This window comes from Mobula birostris, chromosome 10 (assembly GCF_030028105.1).
Source record: "Mobula birostris isolate sMobBir1 chromosome 10, sMobBir1.hap1, whole genome shotgun sequence".
Lineage (NCBI taxonomy): Eukaryota > Metazoa > Chordata > Chondrichthyes > Myliobatiformes > Myliobatidae > Mobula > Mobula birostris.
Genome location: NC_092379.1, coordinates 30,952,298 through 30,972,739, shown reverse-complemented (window position 1 = coordinate 30,972,739; position 20,442 = coordinate 30,952,298). Strand labels below are relative to the sequence as shown.

Here is a 20,442-nt window from a genome sequence, read left to right as displayed (position 1 = left end):
GATAAGAAAACACTTCCCGTTGTGTTCCGTTCACATCCAAGTGGTTGGAATACCCAAGTGCCTTTTTCTGAGTACGAGTGGATATGTTAGTCCCTTTTTTGAAAAATACTGTAGAGAAAATAACCTCAATAATAGGTGTCTTGTGATTGTCGATAATTGTGCTGCTCATCCACCTGGTGTTACCGAGTATGGCAGTAACATTCGTGTTGTGTTCTTACTGCCGAATACGACATCGTTGCTGCAGCCATGCGACCAAGGCCTAATAGCCACAATTAAGGCTTACTATACACAAAATGTGATGCGTTTCATTGTAAGTGCTATTGACAGAGAGGGCAACTCCGAAGCATCTTTGTGAGAGATCTGGAAAGACTACAATATAAAATTGGCAATCGCCAACATTGGAGATGCTCTTGATAGGCTAACAAGTCTCGATGAGAAATGGCGTTTGGAGGAAACTATGTCCCGAAGCAGTGAACGAGTTAAAAGGCTTTGAATCAGCAACAATAAATACGGCAATAGTGAGCTTGGCTAAGGAGGCTGGGTTTGTGGAAGTTGACAAAGATGATGTTGAAGAGGTTTTGGCATCCCATGACCAAGAACTGACAGATGAAGAGCTGATGCAATTGCAAGAAGAAAGGATAACAATCGAAGCAACACTCACAACACGCTGGAGGAACTCAGCAGGTTGGGCAGCATCCGTGGAAAAGATCGGTCGACGTTTTGGGCCGGAACCCTTCGTCGGGACTGTAGGGGGATGGGGCAGAAGCCCTATAAAGAAGGTGGGGGAGGGTGGGAAGAAGGCAGCTGGTAGATCCCAGGTGAACAGCCAGTAAGGGGAAAGATAAAGGGGTGGGGGAGGGGAAGCAGGGAGGTGATAGGCAGGAAAGGTGAAGAAAGAATAGAGGAAAACACAATGGGTAGTAGGAGGCAGAACCAAAAGGGAGGAGGTAGGCAGCTGGGGGAGGGGGCAGAGTGACATAGGGATAAGGGAAGGGAGGGGGAGGGAATTACCGGAAGTTGGAGAATTCTATGTTCATACCAAGGGGCTGGAGACTACCTAGACGGTATATGAGGTGTTGCTCCTCCAACCTGAGTTTAGCCTCATCATGGCAGTAGAGGAGGCCATATATGGACATACCTGAATGGGAGTGGGAAGCAGAGTTGAAGTGGGTGGCTGCAGGGAGACCCTTTCTGTTTTGGCGGACAGAGTGGAGGTGCTCGACGAAGCGGTTCCCCAATCTGTGTCGGGTTTCACTGATATAGAGGAGGCCGCACCGGGAGCACTGGATGCAATAGATGACCCCCAGAGACTCACAAGTGAAGTGTTGCCTCACTTGGAAGTACTGTTTGGGGCCCTGAATGGTGGCAAGAGAGGAGGTGTAGGGACAGGTGTAGCACTTGCGCTTACCGGGATAAGTGCCAGGTGGGAGATCCGTGGGGATGGACGTGTAGACAAGGGAGTCGAGGAGGGACCGATCCCTGCGGAAGGTGGAGAGAGAAAGATGTGCTTAGTGGTGGGGTCCTGTTAAAGGTGGCGGAAGTTGCCGAGGATAATGTGTTGGATCTGGAGGCTAGTGGGGTGGTAGGTGAGGACAAGGGGAACTCTGTCCCTGTTGTAGTGGCTGGAGGATGGGGTGACAGCCGAAGTGCGGGAAATGGAGGAGATGCGGGTGAGGGCATCATTGATGACAGCAGAAGGGAAACCACAATCCTTAAAGAAAGAGGACATTTGACATGTCCTGGAACGGAAAACCTCATCCTCAGATGCGGCGGAGACAGAGGAACTGGGAATAGGGAGTGGCATTTTTGCATGTGGCGGGGTGGGAAGAGGTATGGTTGAGGTAGTTATGAGAGTCACTGGGCTTGTAGAAGATGTCAGTGGACAGTCTGTCTCCAGAGATGGAGACCGAGAGATCGAGAAAGGGGAGAGAAGTGTCCGAGATAGACCAAGTGAATTTGAGGGCTGGGTGGAAGTTTGAAATAAAGTTGATGAAATTGACGAGCTCAGCATGGGTGCAGGAAGCAGCACCAATGTAGTCGTCAACGTATCAAAGGAAAAGTTGTGCAGCAGTACCAGAATAGGTTTGGAGCACAGACTGTTCCACATAACCAACGAAGAGGCAGGCATAGCTAGGGCCCATGCGAGTTCCCATAGCTATACCCTTGGTCTGAAGAAAGTGGTAAGAGCCAAAAGAGAAGTTATTGAGTGCGAGAACCAGTTCCGCCAACCGGAGGAGGGTAGTGGTGGTGGGGAACTGGTGAGGTCTATTATCCAGAAAGTAGCGGAGGGCTTTGAGGCCTTCTTCATGGGAAATGGAGGTAATGGAGGGGAATTGTCTCCCGTACCATCACCGCCCTTATCAACTCTGGTGACCTTCCATCCTCAGCCACTAAACTCCCAGATATGTCCATACATGGCCTCCTCTACTGCCATGAGGCTAAACTCAGGTTGGAGGAGCAACACCTCATATACCGTCTAGGTAGTCTCCAGCCCCTTGGTATAAACATAGAATCCTCCAACTTCCAGTAATTCCCTCCCCCTCCCTTCCCCTATCCCTATGTCACTCTGCTCCCTCCCCCAGCTGCCTACCTCCTCTCTCTTGGTTCCGCCTCCTTCTACTACCCACTGTGTTTTCCCCTATTCCTTCTTCACCTTTCCTGCCTATCACCTCCCTGCCTCCCCTCCCCCACCCCTTTATCTTTCCCCTTACTGGCTCTTCACCTGGAACCTACCAGCCTTCTTCTTCCCATCCTCCCCCCACCTTCTTTATAGGGCCTCTGCCCCTTCCCCCTACAGTCCTGACGAAGGGTTCTGGCCCGAAACGTCGACCGATCTTTTCCACAGATGTTGCCCGACCTGCTGAGTTCCTCCAGCGTGTTGTTAGTGTTGCTTTGACCCCAGCATCTGCAGATTATTTTGTGATAACAATCCAAACCAAACGCAGTAGCAAAGTCATCCAGGAACTGAACGTGAAGCAATTGCGTGAGATTTTCGCTGCGATTGACAACGCTGCAATGATTGCAGAAAAGTATGACTTTAATTTTGAAGGCGTATGTAGGTTTAGGGCAGGTTTGCAGGATGTTTTGAGTGCTTACAAAGAACTGTATGATAGAAAAATGCGCGCGGCTAAGCAGTCAAGCATACTGTCTTTTTTCAAGCCTTGCCAATCAGCCACAGCAGACGACAAACCTTGACTTTCGACATCGAGGCAGGCAGGCATAGAAGAAGATGACCTGCCTGCCCTAATGGAAACAGACAACAATGAGATGACACCCCAGTCTCCTCTACCTCCCACCACCCCAATCTCCGACGACTCAGCCTAACACACCATCTCGATTCCCATAAGTGAAACTACACTGTACATACATTAATTCTACTTTAAATAGGCTGTGTAATTTTCTGTTATTTAGTATGATTTGTTATTTGGTATGATTTGGCAGCCTCATAGCTTAAAGGTTACCGGAGAGAGTGTTTCTGCCAAGAGCACCTGCGCCCACAGTGCTTCCGCCGAGAGTGCTTCTGCCGAGAGCGCATGTGTGAGATTTTTGCTGCGCTAGACAGTGCTTCAATGGTTGCAGAAAAGTATTTCTACTTTATATAGGCTGTGTATTTATCATATCATTCCTGCTTTTACTATATGCTACTGTTATTTTAGGTTTTATGTGTTACTTGGCATGATTTTGTAGGTTATTTTTTGGGTCTGGAAATGCTCAAAATTTTTTCCCATATTAATAAATGGTAATTGCTTATTCACTTTACAACATTTCGGCTTACGAACCGTTTCATAGGAATGCTCTACCTTTGGATGGCAGGGGAAACCTGTATTTTACAACTTACAAGGCAAATTATAGAGTTTAGGGCAACAAATCTAGACAATCATTTCTTATTCAAAGCACCACACTCAAATGATGGTGAAACTTAACAGGTCAGACAGCTCCAATGGAAATGAATAAACAGTTAACATTTTGGGCCGAGACCCTTTATCAGGACTGAAAAGGAAGAGGAAAGATGCCAGATAAGAAGGCGGGGGAAGGAATATAAGCTAACTGATAGGTTGAACGAGGTGGGTAGGAGAGGGGGAACAAGTAAGAAGCTGGGAGATAGTGAGAAAGGTAAGTGGAGGGCTGTCAGAGGTTACAACAGGAGACTAACAGGATGCAACTGGGCTAAGAACTGGCAGATGAGTGTGAGGTGGTTCATTTTGGTAGGTCAAATATGATGGCAGAATACAGTATAGTATTAATGGTAAGACTTTTGGCAGTGTGGAGGATTAGAGCACAGGACACTCAAATCTGCTGCGCAGGTTGACTCTGCGGTTAAGAAAGCATACGGTGCATTGGCTTTTATCAATCATGAGATTGAATTTAGGTGCCGAGAGGTAATATTCCTGGTCGGACCCCACTTGGAGTACTGTGCTCAGTTCTGGTTGCCTCACTACAGGTAGGATCTGGAAAACATCGAAAGGGTGCAGAAGAGATTTACAAGGATGTTGCCTGGATTGGGGAGCATGCCTTATGAGAACAGGTTGAATGAACTCGGCCTTTTTTCCTTGGAGCAATGGAGGATGAGAGGTGACCTGATAGAGGTGAATAAGATGATGAGAGGCATTGATCCTGTGGATAGTCAGAGGCTTTTTCCCAGGGCTGGAATGGCTAGCACAGTTTTAAGGTGCTTGGAAGTAGGTACCGAGATGTCAGGGGCAAGTTTGTTTGTTGTTGTTTTTTTTTTGTACGCAAAGTATGGTGAGTGTGTGGAATGGGCTGCTGGAAATGGTGGTGAAGGCAGATACGATAGAGTCTTTTAAGAGACTCCTTGACAGGTACATGGAGCACAGAAAAACAGAGGGCTATGGGTAATTTTGTGAGCCAAAGGGCCTGTATTGTGCTGTAGGTTTTCGATGTAAATAGCTAGTGAAGAAGGAATCTGATAGAAGGAATTCAATCCATTTTGTTCACATGGGAGGAACTCTTATTTGCCTTTATTAAAATTCATTTTCCAATTCTGTCCTTTCACTTAACAACTCAATTTTTTCTCAATAAAAAACATAAATATCTTAAAGTCAAAAACCATTAACCACTTTTCAAAAATTGAGGAACTTTTGTTGACATAAAAAATCCCTCTGTAACATCCATTAAAGGTCTATTCAAAAATCCAAGCAACATTATAGAGAAAATGAAATCTATGCCCCAATGCAGATCCCTGTCAGACACCAGCATACCCATGTCTTGTTTTTTTTTGAGTTCCCAATCACTATGGCTAGAGAGGTTTAAAATTAACACCAAATCATACCAACTATAAATGATTTTCTAAAGTGATACATCACTCCAAATTGTCCATTAACACTTTCAGAGCACAACAGCTCAATCACGTCACCAGAAACATCTTTTGTTCCTCCTTTATAGTAGTGCCAGGTATATGTTATTTAAGGCGGCCTAGGACAGTGCTTTGTTCCCCATATTGGTGCTTCAATGATTGAATGAAGCTGTTAAGAAGGAAATATCCAAATTTCTCCTGAGATATCAGTTAAAAAAAAAGCATCTTAACTCAATATTGATACTGATTGGAAAAATACCCGTTTTATTCGTGTCTCTCACTTTGCATGATGGGAACAGAAATGGTCATTTAGCTTGAGCCTTCCTAGCGAAAGAAACTCAAAATTAGGAGTACATTTTCAGGCCATTTCATCATGAGTCTGCTTCACTTTTACCATCCTGGCTACTGATATCTCTCTTCACTTCATTCTCAAGTATTTTATGACATGACCTGATATTTCTTTGTTCTAAACCTAGTCTATTGAACTATAAGATATAGGAGCACAATTTTTTTTTCTTAGATTATGAAGACACACAGTCCCCTTTCATTGTCATTTAGTAATGCATGTATTAGGAAATGATACAATATTTCCTCCGGTGAGATATCACAAAAACACTGGACAGACCAAGACTGAAAAAACCAACAAAACCACATAATTATAACATATAGTTACAACAGTGCAACAATACCATAACTTGACGAAGAAGTCCATGAGCACAGTGAAAACTTCAAAGTCTCTCAAATGTCCCACATCTCACACGGATGGGAGAAGGAAGAAAAACTCTCCCTGCCATGCCTGACCACAGTCCAACTTTGAGTCATCCGAAAACTTCGAGCCTCCGATCAGCTCTCTGACACTGAGTAATGAGCACCATCTCTGTCTGAGTGATTCGGCCTCAATCTCGGTTGCAAACAGCAGGCAAAGCCAGGGATTTTGAGGCCTTCCCTCCGGAAGATTCCGACCGCGCAATAACAACAGCAGCGAACTGGTGTTTCAGAAATTTCTCCAGATGTTCCACTGTGCTTTCACGTCTGTCTCCATCAAATTAGAATTGTCCACGGCCCCTATTTAATGGATACGATATCATTTTTCACAGGAGGGCTGCGCACAACTTTCTCTCCTCCCGCCATTTGGCCCATTGAGTATGCTCTGCTATTTCATCATGGCTGATCCATTTCCCACAGCCTTAATCTCCTACCTTCTCACCGTATTCCCTCATGCCCTGACTAATTTATCAACCTCTGCCTTAAATATACGCAATGATTTGGCCTCCACATCCACCTGCGGCAACGAAATCCACAGATACACTACTTTTTGGGGAAAGAAATTCCTCATCTCCATTCTAAATGGATGTCACTCTATTCTGAGGCTGTGTCTCTGATCCATGTGCACAACATCCACCGATTCACCTTTGTCTATTCTGCTTGTCATTTCCACAAAGAATTCCAACAGATTTGTCAGGAAAGATTTTCCCTTCAGGACATCATGCTGAGTTTGGCCTATTTTATCTTGAGCCTCCAAGTACCCTGAAATCACATCCTTCACAATCAACTCCAACATCTTCCCAACCACTGGCCCATCTTCTGCTTCTCTCCCTTGAAGAGTGGAGTGGCATTTGCAATTTTCCAATCCTCCAGAACCATGCCAGATTCAATTGATTCTTGAAAGATCATTACTAATGCCTCCACACATATGTACAATGTTACAATCTTTTTTGTGTTTATATGAAATCTTCCTTATTCTCCTAAATTGTAGTAAATGTAGCCCTAGTTAATTAATCTCTTCTCAAATGGCATTCTTGGCATCCCAGGATCAGTCTTCAATACACTCCTTCTATGCACAATAGCGATTTTAGCTACTGAGAGCAAAACAGTACAATGCTCCACGCGTGGTCTCACCAAGGCTTTAAAGTGTTGACAAGACATTCTGATTCTTGTACTCAAAAGATCTTGTAATGGATGTCAAGATATCTTTTGCCTTTACAAACCCACAGTACATTTTTGCTTTAAGTGACATGTGGGTCCATTTGGTGCCAGAATACTTCCTAATTTAATCACTAAATAATAATCTGCCTTTTGTTTTTTTGCTAGAATGGATAACTTCACATTTTGTACATACTATACTGCATATGCCAAGTACTTCTTACTTGTTCAACTTGGGCAAGTCAATTTGAAGCTTCTTTGTATCTTCCGCACAAACACACAATTTCTTGTGATCAGCAAACCAAATCATTGATATATATTGTGAAGAGCTGCAGCCCCAAACAATAATCTGTATGATCACCAATTAGCCACTGCCTGTCACTCCAAAAACAATTTCTATTTCTTATCTGTCAACCAAACCAGAAACCATGTACAAAATATCACCATCTAATGTGACATAATTTTACACATTATCCTCTTTTGGTAATTCCTGTGGGAGTTTACCAAAAGGCCTTCATTGACAAAATTCCAAACATAACACATCCACTCCCTTATGGATTCTACCATACTGTGGCTGGTTGAGTATCCAACTCTAAATACCGATCTATTTGAAAATTTGTCTACAAAATGCATCATCACCCAGTTACAAAATGGTGCGACATTCTGTGGGCTAAAGAAAATTGTTCCAAAAATTCTTTTAAATATACCTTTTTTGATCTACTCTCACTGCAATCTTCCACATGCAACTTCCCTGTAAGCAATGCATTTTTAAATCAACTGAATGATCTTCAGATCTCACGAATGAGAGGACCTGGCAGACCAGGCAGCATATTTAGGAGGTTGAAGGCTCATCGCCATGGCTGAAAGCGAGGTGGGGAAGAGATAACACTCTAAGTCGGGCTGAAATGCAGAGTTGAGGCCTCCTCTACACAACTGTGCAGTTGCGGGAGAAAAAGAATGAGGACCCAAGGACAAGACTGCTGTAATGAAGAAAACTGAGGGTCTGTTCCATTGTACGTTTGACTGAAACGTGGCTTTCCCTGGGCACGCCAAATATAGCCATCAAAATTCAAAGGCCTCTTAATTTACAAAATGGACCGAACTGCTGATTCAGTTCGCAAAAGGCGTGACAAACACTCACTGGCACTCCAATGTGGTGGTCTTATCGGACTCATGTTCCCCAACCATGAACACCTAATGGTCAAATGCCATCTGTTCTATTTATCTCGGGAGCTGTACATAAGACCAGAATTAGGTTATTTGGCCCAGCAAGTCTGCTCTGCCATTCAATCATGGCTGATCTTTTTTTCCTCTCCTCAACCGCTCTCCAGCCTTCTCCCCGTAACCTTTGATGTCGTGTCCAATCAATAATCTATCAAGCTCTGTCTTAGTACATCAACGACCTGGCCTCCACAGCTGCCTGTGGTAACAAATTCCAGAAATTCACCACCCTCTGACTAAAGAAATTTCTCCACATCTCAGTTTTAAATTGACACCCCTCTACCCTGAGGCTGTGACTTCTTGTCTTAGACTCCCCCACCGTGGGAAACATCCTCTCCACATCTACTCTGTCTAGGCCTTTCAACATTCGAAAGGATTCAATGAGATTCCCCTCTCATCGTTTTAAATTCCAGCGAGTACAGACGCAGAGCTATCAAACATTCCTCATACAATCACCCTTTCATTCCTAGAATCATCCTTGTGAACCTCCTCTGAACCCTCGCCAATGGCAGCACATCTTTTCTTTGATGAGGAGCCCAAAACTGTTCACAATACTCAAAGTGCCTTATAAAGCCCTAGCATCACATCCCTGCTTTTCTATTCTAGGACTCTTGAAACGAATGCGAACATTGCATTTGCCTTCCTCGCCACAGACTCTACCTGCAAGTTAAAGTTAACCTTTAGGGTATTCTTAACAAGGACTCCCAAATCCCTTTATATCTCCTGACAAAGGGTCTCGGCCTGAAACGTCAACTGTGCTTCTTCCTATGGATGCTGTCTGGCCTGCTGCGTTCCACCATCATCTTGTGTGTGTTGCTTCCCTTTCCATCTCAGATTTTTGGATTTTCTCCCCATTTAGAAAATCACCTGCACATTTATTTCTTCTACCAAAGTACATGAACATGCATTTTCCAACACTGCATTTTATTTGCCACTCTCTTGCCCATTCTCCTAATCTAAATCCTTTGGTAGCCTGTTTCCTCAACACTACTTGACCCTCCACTAATCTTTGTATCATCTGCAAACCTGGCAACAAAGCCATCTATTCCACCATCTAAATCATTGATACACAGCATAAAAAGAAGTGATTCCAACACTGACCCCTGCAGAACACCACTAAGAGATCTTTTTATTCCCACTCGCTGTCTCCTACCAATCAGCCAATGCTCCAACCATGCCAGTAACTTTCCTGTAATTCCATGGGCTCTTAACTTGGTAAGCAGCCTCCTGTGTGGCAGTTTGTCAAAGGCCTTCTGAAAGTCCAAATAAACAACATCCACTGCATCTCCTTTATCTACCTTACTTGTAATCTCCTCAAAGAATTCCAACAGGTTCGTCAGGCAAGACTTTCCCCTAAGGAAACCACATCAACTTTGTCCTATCTTGTCCTGTGTCACCAAGTACTCCATAACCTCATCCTTAACAATTGATTCCAACATCTTCCCAACGACCAAGGTCAGGCTAAATGGCCTACAATTTTCTTTCTGTGCCTTTCTCCTTTCTTAAAGAGTGGAGTGACATTTGCAATTTTGCAGTCCTCTGGGACCATGCCAGAATCCAATGATTTTTGAAAGATCATTACCAATGCCTCCACAATCTCCTCTGCTACCTCTTTCAGAACCCTAGGATGCAGCTCTTCTAGCCCAGATGACTTATGTACCTTTACGTCTTTCAGCTTTATGATCACCTTGTCCCTTGTAATATTAACAGCACTCACTTCTCTTCCCTCCCATATTTCAACATTTGGCACACTGCTAGTGTCTGCCATAGTGAAGAATGATGCAAAATACTCATTTAGTTCATCTGCCACCTCCTTGTCCCCCATTATTATTTCTCTGGCCTCATTTTCTAGCGGTCTTATATCTACTCTCATCTCTCTTATTTTTGTTTTTACATACTTGAAAAAAACTTTTACTATCCACTTTGATATTGTTTGCCAGCTTGCTTTCATATTTCACCTTTCCCTTCTAATGATTCCTTTAGTTGTTCGCTGTAGGTTTTTAAAAAGCTTCCCAATCCTCTATCTTCCTGCTAATTTTTGCTTTAATGTAGTCCCTCTGTTTTGCTTTTACATTAGCTTTGACTTCTCTTGTTGTACTATTTTGCCATTTGAGTATTTTTCTGTTTTTTTGGAAGACATCTATCCTGCACCTTCCTCATTTCGCCCAGAAGCTCGCATCATTGCTACTCTACTTCCAATTTAATTTGGCCAACCCCTCTCTCATACCATTGTAGTTTCCTTTACTCCACTAAGATATTGCTACGTCAGACTTTACTTTCTCCTTTTCAAATTGAACTCAGTCATATTGTGATTACTGTCTCCTAAGGGTTCTTTTACCTTAAGCTCCCTAATCAAACTCCAGTTCATTAATATATCACCCAATCCAGTATAGCTGATTCCCTAGTAGGCCCAATGACAAACTGTTCTAAAAAGCCACCTTATAGGCATTCAAAAAACTCACTCTCTTGAGATCCATTACCAACCTGATTTTCCAATCGACCTGCATGTTTAAATCCCTCATGACTATCATAACATTGCCCTTTTGATGTGCCTTTTCCATTTCCTATTGTAATCTGTGGTCCACATCCCAGCTACTGTTGAGAGCCCTGTCTCTAACTGCCATTAGGGTCCTTTTACCCTTGCGGTTTCTTAACTCAGTCCACAAGGATTCAACATCTTCTGATCCTATGTCACATCCTTCCACTAATTTGATGCCATTCTTTACCAGCAGAGCCACACTACCTCCCCCCTCCCCCAACCTCCCTATCCCTCTGTTACAAAGTGTAACTTTGGACATTCAGCTTCCAACTACATCCATCCTTCAGCCACGATTCACATCATACCTGACAATCTGTAATATTGTAACAAGATCATCCACCTTATTTCTTATACTCCGTGCTCAGATATACCCTTTTTGATTCTGCATTCCTAATGCACTGATACACACCCTGCTGGCTGCAATTTTGTCCTATCATCTGCCTGCCATCCTGACTGTCTGACTGCATGCTATCTTTGCTTTTTTACCATCCGTCCTACCCTGAATCCCTTCACTCCAATTCCCACTCCCTTGCCAAGTTAGTTTAAAACCACCCCAACAGCTCTAACAAGGAACACACATCAAAGTTGCTGGTGGACGCAGCAGGCCAGGCAGCATCTCTAGGAAGAGGTGCAGTCAACGTTTCAGGCAGAGACCCTTCGTCAGGACTAACTGAAGGAAGAGTGAGTAAGGGATTTGAAAGTTGGAAGGAGAGGGGGAGATCCAAAATGATAGGAGAAGACAGGAGGGGGAGGGATATAGCCAAGAGCGGGACAGGTGATAGGCAAAAGGGGATATGAGAGGATCATGGGACAGGAGGTCCGGGAAGAAAGACATGGGGGGGGGGGACCCAGAGGATGGGCAAGAGGTATATTCAGAGGGACAGAGGGAGAAAAAGGAGAGTGAGAGAAAGAATGTGTGCATAAAAATGAGTAACAGATGGGGTACGAGGGGGAGGTGGGGCCTTAGCAGAAGTTAGAGAAGTCGATGTTCATGCCATCAGGTTGGAGGCTACCCAGACGGAATATAAGGTGTTGTTCCTCCAACCTGAGTGTGGCTTCATCTTTACAGTACAGGAGGCCATGGATAGACATGTCAGAATGGGAATGGGATGTGGAATTAAAATGTGTGGCCACTGGGAGATCCTGCTTTCTCTGGCGACAGAGCGTAGATGTTCAGCAAAGCAGTCTCCCAGTCTGCGTCGGGTCTCGCCAATATATAAAAGGCCACATCGGGAGCACCGGACGCAGTATATCACCCCAGTCGACTCACAGGTGAAGTGTTGCCTCCCCTGGAAGGACTGTTTGGGGCCCTGAATGGTGGTAAGGGAGGAAGTGTAAAGGCACGTGTAGCACTTGTTCCGCTTACACGGATAAGTGCCAGGAGGGAGATCAGTGGGGAGGGATGGGGGGGACAAATGGACAAGGGAGTTGTGTAAGGAGCGATCCCTGCGGAATGCAGAGAGAGGCGGGGAGGGAAAGATGTGCTTAGTGGTGGGATCCCGTTGGAGGTGGCGGAAGTTACGGAGAATAATATGTTGGACCCGGAGGCTGGTGGGGTGGTAGGTGAGGACCAGGGGAACCCTATTCCTAGTGGGGTGGCGGGAGGATGGAGTGAGAGCAGATGTACGTGAAATGGGAGAGATGTGTTTAAGAGCAGAGTTGATAGTGGAGGAAGGGAAGCCCCTTTCTTTAAAAAAAGGAAGACATCTCCCTCATCCTAGAATGAAAAGCCTCATCCTGAGAGCAGATGCAGCGGAGACGGAGGAATTGCGAGAAGGGGATGGCGGTTTTGCAAGAGACAGGGTGAGAAGAGGAATAGTCCAGGTAGCTGTGAGAGTCAGTAGGCTTATAGTAGACATCAGTGGATAAGCTGTCTCCAGAGACAGAAAGATCTAGAAAGGGGGAGGGAGGTGTCGGAAATGGACCAGGTAAACTTGAGGGCAGGGTGAAAGTTGGAGGCAAAGTTAATAAAGTCAACGAGTTCTGCATGCGTGCAGGAAGCAGCGCCAATGCAGTTGTCGATGTAGCGAAGGAAAAGTGGGGGACAGATACCAGAATAGGCACGGAACATAGATTGTTCCACAAACCCAACAAAAAGGCAGGCATAGCTAGGACCCAAACAGGTGCCCATAGCTACACCTTTAGTTTGGAGGAAGTGGGAGGAGCCAAAGGAGAAATTATTAAGAGTAAGGACCAATTCCGCTAGACGGAGCAGAGTGGTGGTAGAGGGGAACTGATTAGGTCTGGAATCCAAAAAGCGTAGAGCTTTGAGACCTTCCTGATGGGGGATGGAAGTATATAAGGACTGGACATCCACGGTGAAAATAAAGCGGTGGGGGCCAGGGAATTTAAAATCATCGAAAAGTTTAAGAGCGTGAGAAGTGTCACGAACATAGGTCGGAAGGGATTGAACAAGGGTGATAAACAAGGTCCCCCTCCGGTTCAGCTGCAACCTGTCACTTTTGTACAGATATCTCCCCCAAAAGAGATCCCAATGATCTAAGAACCTGAAGCCCTGCCCCAGCTTCTCAGCCATGCATTAATCTGCCAAATCATCCTGTTTTTACCCTCAATGGCGTGTGGCACAGGCAGCAATCTTTTCAGGACCTCTTTGCTTTTCCTGCCTATTGGTACCAATATGTATCAATCTGGCTGCTCTCCCTTCCCCTCCAAAATGCTGTGAACATAATCTGAGATGTCCCTGACCCTGGCACCTAGGAGGCAACATACCATTCGGGTGTCCCATTCACATCCACAGTATTTCCTGTTTGTTCCCTGACTATTGAGTCCCCTATCACAACCGCTCGCCTTATCTCTTTCATTCTCTTCTGCACCATGGACCCACGCTCAGCGCCAGTAACCCGGTCTCCATGTCATTCCCCTCAACAGTATCCAAAACGGTATACTTATTACTGAGGGGAACTAATGGCGCTAACTGCGTAACCACATTTCCATTTCTCCTGACAGTCACCCAGCTACTTGCCTCCTGCAACTTAGGGGTGACTACTTCCCTGTAACTTTGATTGATGATCTCCTTACTCTCCCATACAAGCCAAAGATCTTCAAGGGTGAAACCGATGCAGATTGGGGGACCCTTCGTCGAGCACCTCCACTCTGTCCGCCACAACAGATAGGATCTCCCAGTAGCCACCCACTTCAACTCTGCTTCCCACTCCCATTCAGATATGTCCATACATGGCCTCCTTTACTGCCATGATGAGGCTAAACTCAGGTTGGAGGAGCAACACCTCATGTACTGTCTAGGTAGTCTCCAGCCCCTTGGTATGAACATAGAATTCTCCAACTTCCGGTAATTCCCTCCCCCTGCCTTCCTCTATCCCTAAGTCACTCTGCCCCCTCGCCCAGCTGCCTATCACCTCCCTCAAGGTTCTGCCTCCTTCTACTTCCCATTGTGTTTTCCCCTATTCCTTCTTCACCTTTCCTGCCTATCACCTCCCTGTTTCCCCTCCCCCACCCCTTTATCTTTCCCCTTACTGGTTTTTCACCTGGAACCTACCAGCCTTCTCCTTCCCACCCTGCCCCCATCTTCTTTATAGGGCCTCTGCCCCTTTCCTCTACAGTCCTGACGAAGGGTTCCGGCCTGAAACGTCGACTGATCTTTTCCACGGATGCTGCCTGACCTGCTGAGTTCCTCCAGCGTGTTGTGAGTGTTACTTTGGGACTTAACAGAGATATTTAAAATTATGAGGGGGATAAATAGAGTTGACGTGGATAGGCTTTTTCCATTGACAGTGGGGGAGATTCAAACAAGAGGACATGAGTTGAGAGTTAAAGGGCAAAAGTTTAGGGGTAACTTGAAGGGGAACTTCTTTACTCAGAGAGTGGTAGCTGTGTGGAACGAGCTTCCAGCAGAAATGGTTGAGGCAGGTTCGATGTTGTTGTTTAAAGTTAAATTGGACAGCTATATGGACAGGAAAGGAATGGAGGGTTATGGGCTGAGTGCAGGTCGGTGGGACTAGGTGGGAGTAAGAATTCGGCACGGACTAGAAGGGCCGAGATGGTCTGTTTCCGTGCTGTAATTGTTATATGGTTAATACACCATGGTTGTAACAGACTTTATTAAAACTGCTGTAGACAAATGTGTCCCCACTAAATAATAGTCTTAACCAATCAGAGGCCCTGGATGAACCATGAGATCCGAAATCTAGCAAGACTCAGATCAGAAGCGTTCAAATCTGGTAACAAAGAAAATTACAAGAGGTCCAGGGACAACCTCCTGAAAGCCTTCTCACATGCAAAGTGAAAATTCTGGACCAAACTTGAATCAATGAAGGATGCTCGACAGTTGTGCCAGGGCTTGAATACTATTACCTCTTAAAAAGTTAAATCAAATGACATAGCAGACAGCAGAAGACAGGTAAGCTCAATGCTTTCTATGCTCGCTTTGACCATCAAAACATGGAGGAACATCAAGAACTCCCACAGATCCTGATGATCCTATGATTTCAGTCCCTGAAGCTGATGTGCTTCAGGAGGTGAACCCATGAAAAGCATCTGGCTCGGAGGGGGTATCAGACCACGTACTAAATACCTGTGCAGATCAACTGGCTGGTGTGTTCACTGAGATCTTTAACCTCTTGCTTCAGCAGTGTGTTGTAACCACCTGCTTCAAGCAGGCTCCATCTTTCCTACAGGAGCAACAGGTCCAGAGCAGATGCCATCTCACTGGCTCTTCACTCAACCCAGAAACATCTGGACAGCAAAGATGAATATATCAGGATGTTCTTTATTGACTACAGTTCAGCATTCAATGCCATCATCAATAAACTCCAAGACCTTGGCCTCAATACTTCCATGTGCCATTTGACCCTGGATTTCTTCAGTTGTAGACCAGTCAATTCAGATTGGCAGGAGGCAAAGGGTGTGAAAAAGGGAGCCCTTTCTGGTTGGTTTCTGGTGACTAGTGGTGTTCCACAGCTTTCTATGTTGAGACGGTTTCTTTTCACATTATATATCAATGATTTTGATGATGGAATTGATGGCTTTGTGGCCAAGTTTGCAGATGATACAAAGGTAGCTGGAGGGACACATAGTGCTGAGGAAGAAGCAAGTCTGCAGAAGGACAGATTAAGAGAATAGGCAAAGAAGTGGCAGAAGCAATAGTGTCGGGAAGTGCAAGATCATGCACTTTGGTAGAAGGAATAAGGGTCTCCACCAGGGGTTCCCAATCTTTCTATGTCATGGACTCCTACCATTAACCGAGGGATTTGTGGTTTAGACTATTTTCTTAATGGAGAGCAAATTCAGAAATTGAAGGTGCCAACGGATTGGAGAGTCCTCAGGCAGAATTCTCTAAATGTTAACTTGCTGGTTCTGTCGATGGTGAGGAAGGCAAATGCAATGTTAGCACTCACTTTGAGAGGACTAGAATATAAAAACAAGGACTTAATGTTGAGGCTTTAGAAAGCACTGTTGACACCTCACTTGGAGTACTGCGAGCAGTTTTGGACTCCCGCTGTAAGAGAGGATGTGCTGGCATTGGAGAGGGCCCCGAGGAGATTCACGAGAATTATCTCAGGAATGAAAGGGTTTACATGAGGAGCATTTGATGGCTCTGGGCCTGAACTCGCTGGAGTTTAGCAGTACGGGGGAGGGGAAATTTAATTAAAACCTAAAAAATATTGAAAGGCTGACAAACAGAGGAGTCTAGAATCAGAGGGCACAGCTTCAGAATAGATGGACATCCCTTTGGAATAGAGATGAAATTTAGCCAGAAGGTGGTGAATCTGTGGAATTCATTGCCACAGACAGCTGTGGAGACAAGTTAATTGTTATATTTAAAGGAAAGGTTGATATGATAGGTTGATGTCCTCTAGGCTCAGAGGTACTTTCTTCTCTGCCTTTACAAGAGTACTGAATGGTTCCTAGTATAAAATGGACTCTTGACCTCACATTATGATCTTGCACCTTATTTTATAGCTGCACTGCACTTTATCTGTAGCTGTTCAAGCATATTTCCTCGTGTTTGCATCTGTAGTTGTTCCACTTGATTCTGCATTCTGCTATTATTTTACTTCATATTACCTCAATATCAAATGGATCTTATGAACATTAAAGAAACTTTTCATTGTACCCTGGTACATGTGACAATAATAAGATAATTCCAATTCCGCCTACACGAGGAAATCTGCAGATGCTGGAAATTCAAGCAACACACATCAAAATTGCTGGTGAACGCAGCATCTCTAGGAAGAGGTACAGTCGACGTTTCGGGCCAAGACCCTTTGTCAGGACTAACTGAAAGAGCTAGTAAGAGGTTTGAAAGTGGGAGGTGGAGGGGGAGATCCGAAATGATAGAAGAAGACAGGAAGAGAAGGGATGGAGCCAAGAGCTGGACAGTTGATTGGCAAAAGGGATATGAGAGGATCATGGGACAGGAGGCCTAGGGAGAAAGAAAAGGTGGGGGGGGGAACAAGCAGATGGGCAAGGGGTATAGTGAGAGGGACAAAGGGAGAAAAAGAAAAAGAATGTGTGTATACAAATAAGTAACGGATGGGGTACGGGGGGGGAGGTGGGGCATTAGCGGAAGTTTGAGAAGTCAATGTTCATGCCATCCCTACACGACTCCCTTGTCCATTTGTTTTGCCCCCCCATCCCTCCCTACCGATCTCCCTCCTGGCACTTATCTTTGTAAGCGGAACAAGTGCTACACATGCCCTTACACTTCCTCCCTTACCACCATTCAGGGCCCCAGACAGTCCTTCCAGGTGAGGTGACACTTCACCTGTGAGTCGGCTGGGGTGATAAACTGCATCCGGTGCTCCTGTTGTGGCCTCCTATATATTGGCAAGACCCGAGGCAGACTGGGAGATCGTTTCGCTGAACACCTACGCTCTGTCTGCCAGAGAAAGCCAGCGGCCACACATTTTAATTCCACGTCCCATTCCCATTCTGATATGTCTATCCGCAGCCTCCTCTACTGTAAAGATGAAGCCACACTCAGGTTGGAGGAACAACACCTTGTATTCCATCTGGGTAGCCTCCAACCTGGCATTCATAGCAAGAGGATTTGAGTACAGGAGCAGGGAGGTACTATTACAGTTGTACAAGGCCTTGGTGAGACCACACCTGGCGTATTGTGTGCAGTTTTGGTCCCCTAATCTGAAGAAAGACATTCTTGCCATAGAGGGAGTACAAAGAAGGTTCACCAGATTGATTCCTGGGATGGCAGGACTTTCATATGATGAAAGACTGGATCGGCTAGGCTTATACTCATTGGAATTTAGAAAATTGAGGGAGGATCTTATTGAAACGTATAAAATCCTAAAGGGATTGGACAGGCTAGATGCAGGAAGATTGTTTCCGATGCTGGGGAAGTCCAGAAGGAGGGGTCACAGTTTGAGGATAAAGGGGAAGCCTTTTAGGAATGAGATGAGGAAAAACTTCTTCACACAGAGAGTGCTGAATCTGTGGAATTCTCTGCCACAGGAAACAGTTGAGGCCAGTTCATTGGCTATATTTAAGAGGGAGTTAGATATGGCCCTTGTAGCTAAAGGGATCAGAGGGTATGGAGAGAAGGCAGATACAGGGTTCTGAGTTGGATGATCAGCCATGATCATACTGAATGGCAGTGCAGGCTCAAAGGGCCGAATGGCCTACTCCTGCACCTATTTTCTATGTTTCTAAAACTCGACGCAACACTAAGTATTTCTAACCTCATGGCATGAACACTGACTTCTCAAACTTCCGCTAATGCCCCACCTCCCCCTCGTACCCCATCCGTTACTTATTTAAATACACACATTCTTTCTCTTTTTCTCCCTTTGTCCCTCTGACTCTACCCCTTGCCTATCCTCTTCGTCCCCCCCCCCCATTTTCTTTCTCCCCGGGCCTCCTGTCCCATGATCCTCTCATATCCCTTTTGCCAATCACCTGTCCAGCTCTCGGCTCCATCTCCCCCCCTCCTCCTATCATTTTGGATCTCCCCTCCACCTCTCAAATCTCTATCTCTTCTTTCAGTTAGTCCCGACGAAGGGTCTCGGCCCGAAACGTCGACTGTACCTCTTCCTAGAGATGCGACCTGGCCTGCTGCGTTCACCAGCAACTTTAATGTGTATTGCTCCAATTCCGCCTGATATGATTGACCTCTCGGTCAGTCTCACGTGAACATTTGACCCCGCCCACAGACAATCACGTGACTCTGGGCACCGCCCACAGACAATCACGGCACCTCCCGCCACCGGTTTCACCGCTTCCCCAAACCACGCCCACTCGCCGGGCCGCGCCGGGCCGGGCCGGGCCAGGCCTTTAATGTAAGAGCGCGGCCAGACCACTTTCTCACCTTGAATTCGGACACGGTAATACCACGGTTGAACCTTTTCTCCGAGATAAACGAAGTTAGGGAGCTGCCAATCCGCAGATTCACCACCGCCGGCGACACCACTTGATAGGTGTTCGCCTCCATCTCCGCTAGTCACAGTTCGACACCGCGTGGGATGGAGCTCCTGCTCCGACCGTCGGTTGCTGCCCTCGGCTTCAAATTGGCTTGGTGTCCTGTGAAAGGCCGCCGGATTGAAGCTGCTGGAGACGATGTTCGGCCGCTCCCAGCTCCGGTTTAAACCTTTGTGCCGTTGCTCTGGCGCAGCCCCGCCGTTTCTGGAATATTCCACCACAACTCAGATCTCGACGCTGATTGGCTGATCATATGTCAGCTTCTGTTTCCCATCGTCCAATCATGACGCCGCGTCGAGTAAAGGGGCGGGAATAGAAGGTAGAGGTGTAATTTGGTGAAGGATGTCGATGAGGGTGAGGACAGAGGATTTTGAATTGGATGGGACAGAGGGGGTTGTAGGGATAAACATTAAACAGGTTAATGGAATGATTAGCAGTAGAGGCTAGAGGGGGAGGGAAAAAAGTGGCAAATGGAGAGGTAATTTGTGGAGGTTAGTTTATTGTCTATAAACATACATACACAATATAAAGCCATGAAAATTAGCTTTCTGCTGTGTAGCACAGTGCATTACAAATGCCAGTTAAATGTAAATTTAAATCAACAAATTATACTTTACGTGTGAAAAATAAATAACACTAGTGCAAGATTGAGGATGTGAAAATGAAATATAGTCTGAGGTAGTGTTAGGTATCTCAGGTTGGTTCATGTGGGAAAGAAATTGTTCTAAACCTTGAGGTAGCTGCTGCCTGATGACAGCTTTGACAAGAGCCCCAACGTCTCTGACAATGACCTCTTGAGACATCACTTCTTCTAAATGTCGCTAATGCTGGGATGATCTGTTCTCATAAAATCCTAATATATGGAGCAGATTTAGACCACTGAGTCCAGTCAGCCATTCAATTGTGGCTGATTTTTTTTTACCACCCCAATTTCCCACCTTCTAACCCTCTTATCAATTAAGAACCCATCACATCTGCCTTAAATACACTCTGAAACTTGCCCTAAGTAACAAATTCCATGGATTCACCGCTG

At 45.5% G+C, this 20,442-nt stretch overlaps 1 protein-coding gene across 1 annotated transcript in view; it reads right to left on the bottom strand.

Annotated features, from left to right (window-relative positions):
* tbcb (tubulin folding cofactor B) overlaps positions 1 to 19,637 on the bottom strand; it is a 36,377-nt gene extending 16,740 nt beyond the window's left edge. The window contains exon 1 of the mRNA XM_072270105.1: positions 19,300 to 19,637. Within this exon, the coding sequence (XP_072126206.1) occupies positions 19,300 to 19,422 (123 nt within the window). The 5' untranslated portion in view covers positions 19,423 to 19,637. The remainder of the gene's footprint in view (positions 1 to 19,299) is intronic.
* Positions 19,638 to 20,442: the final 805 nt, after the last annotated feature.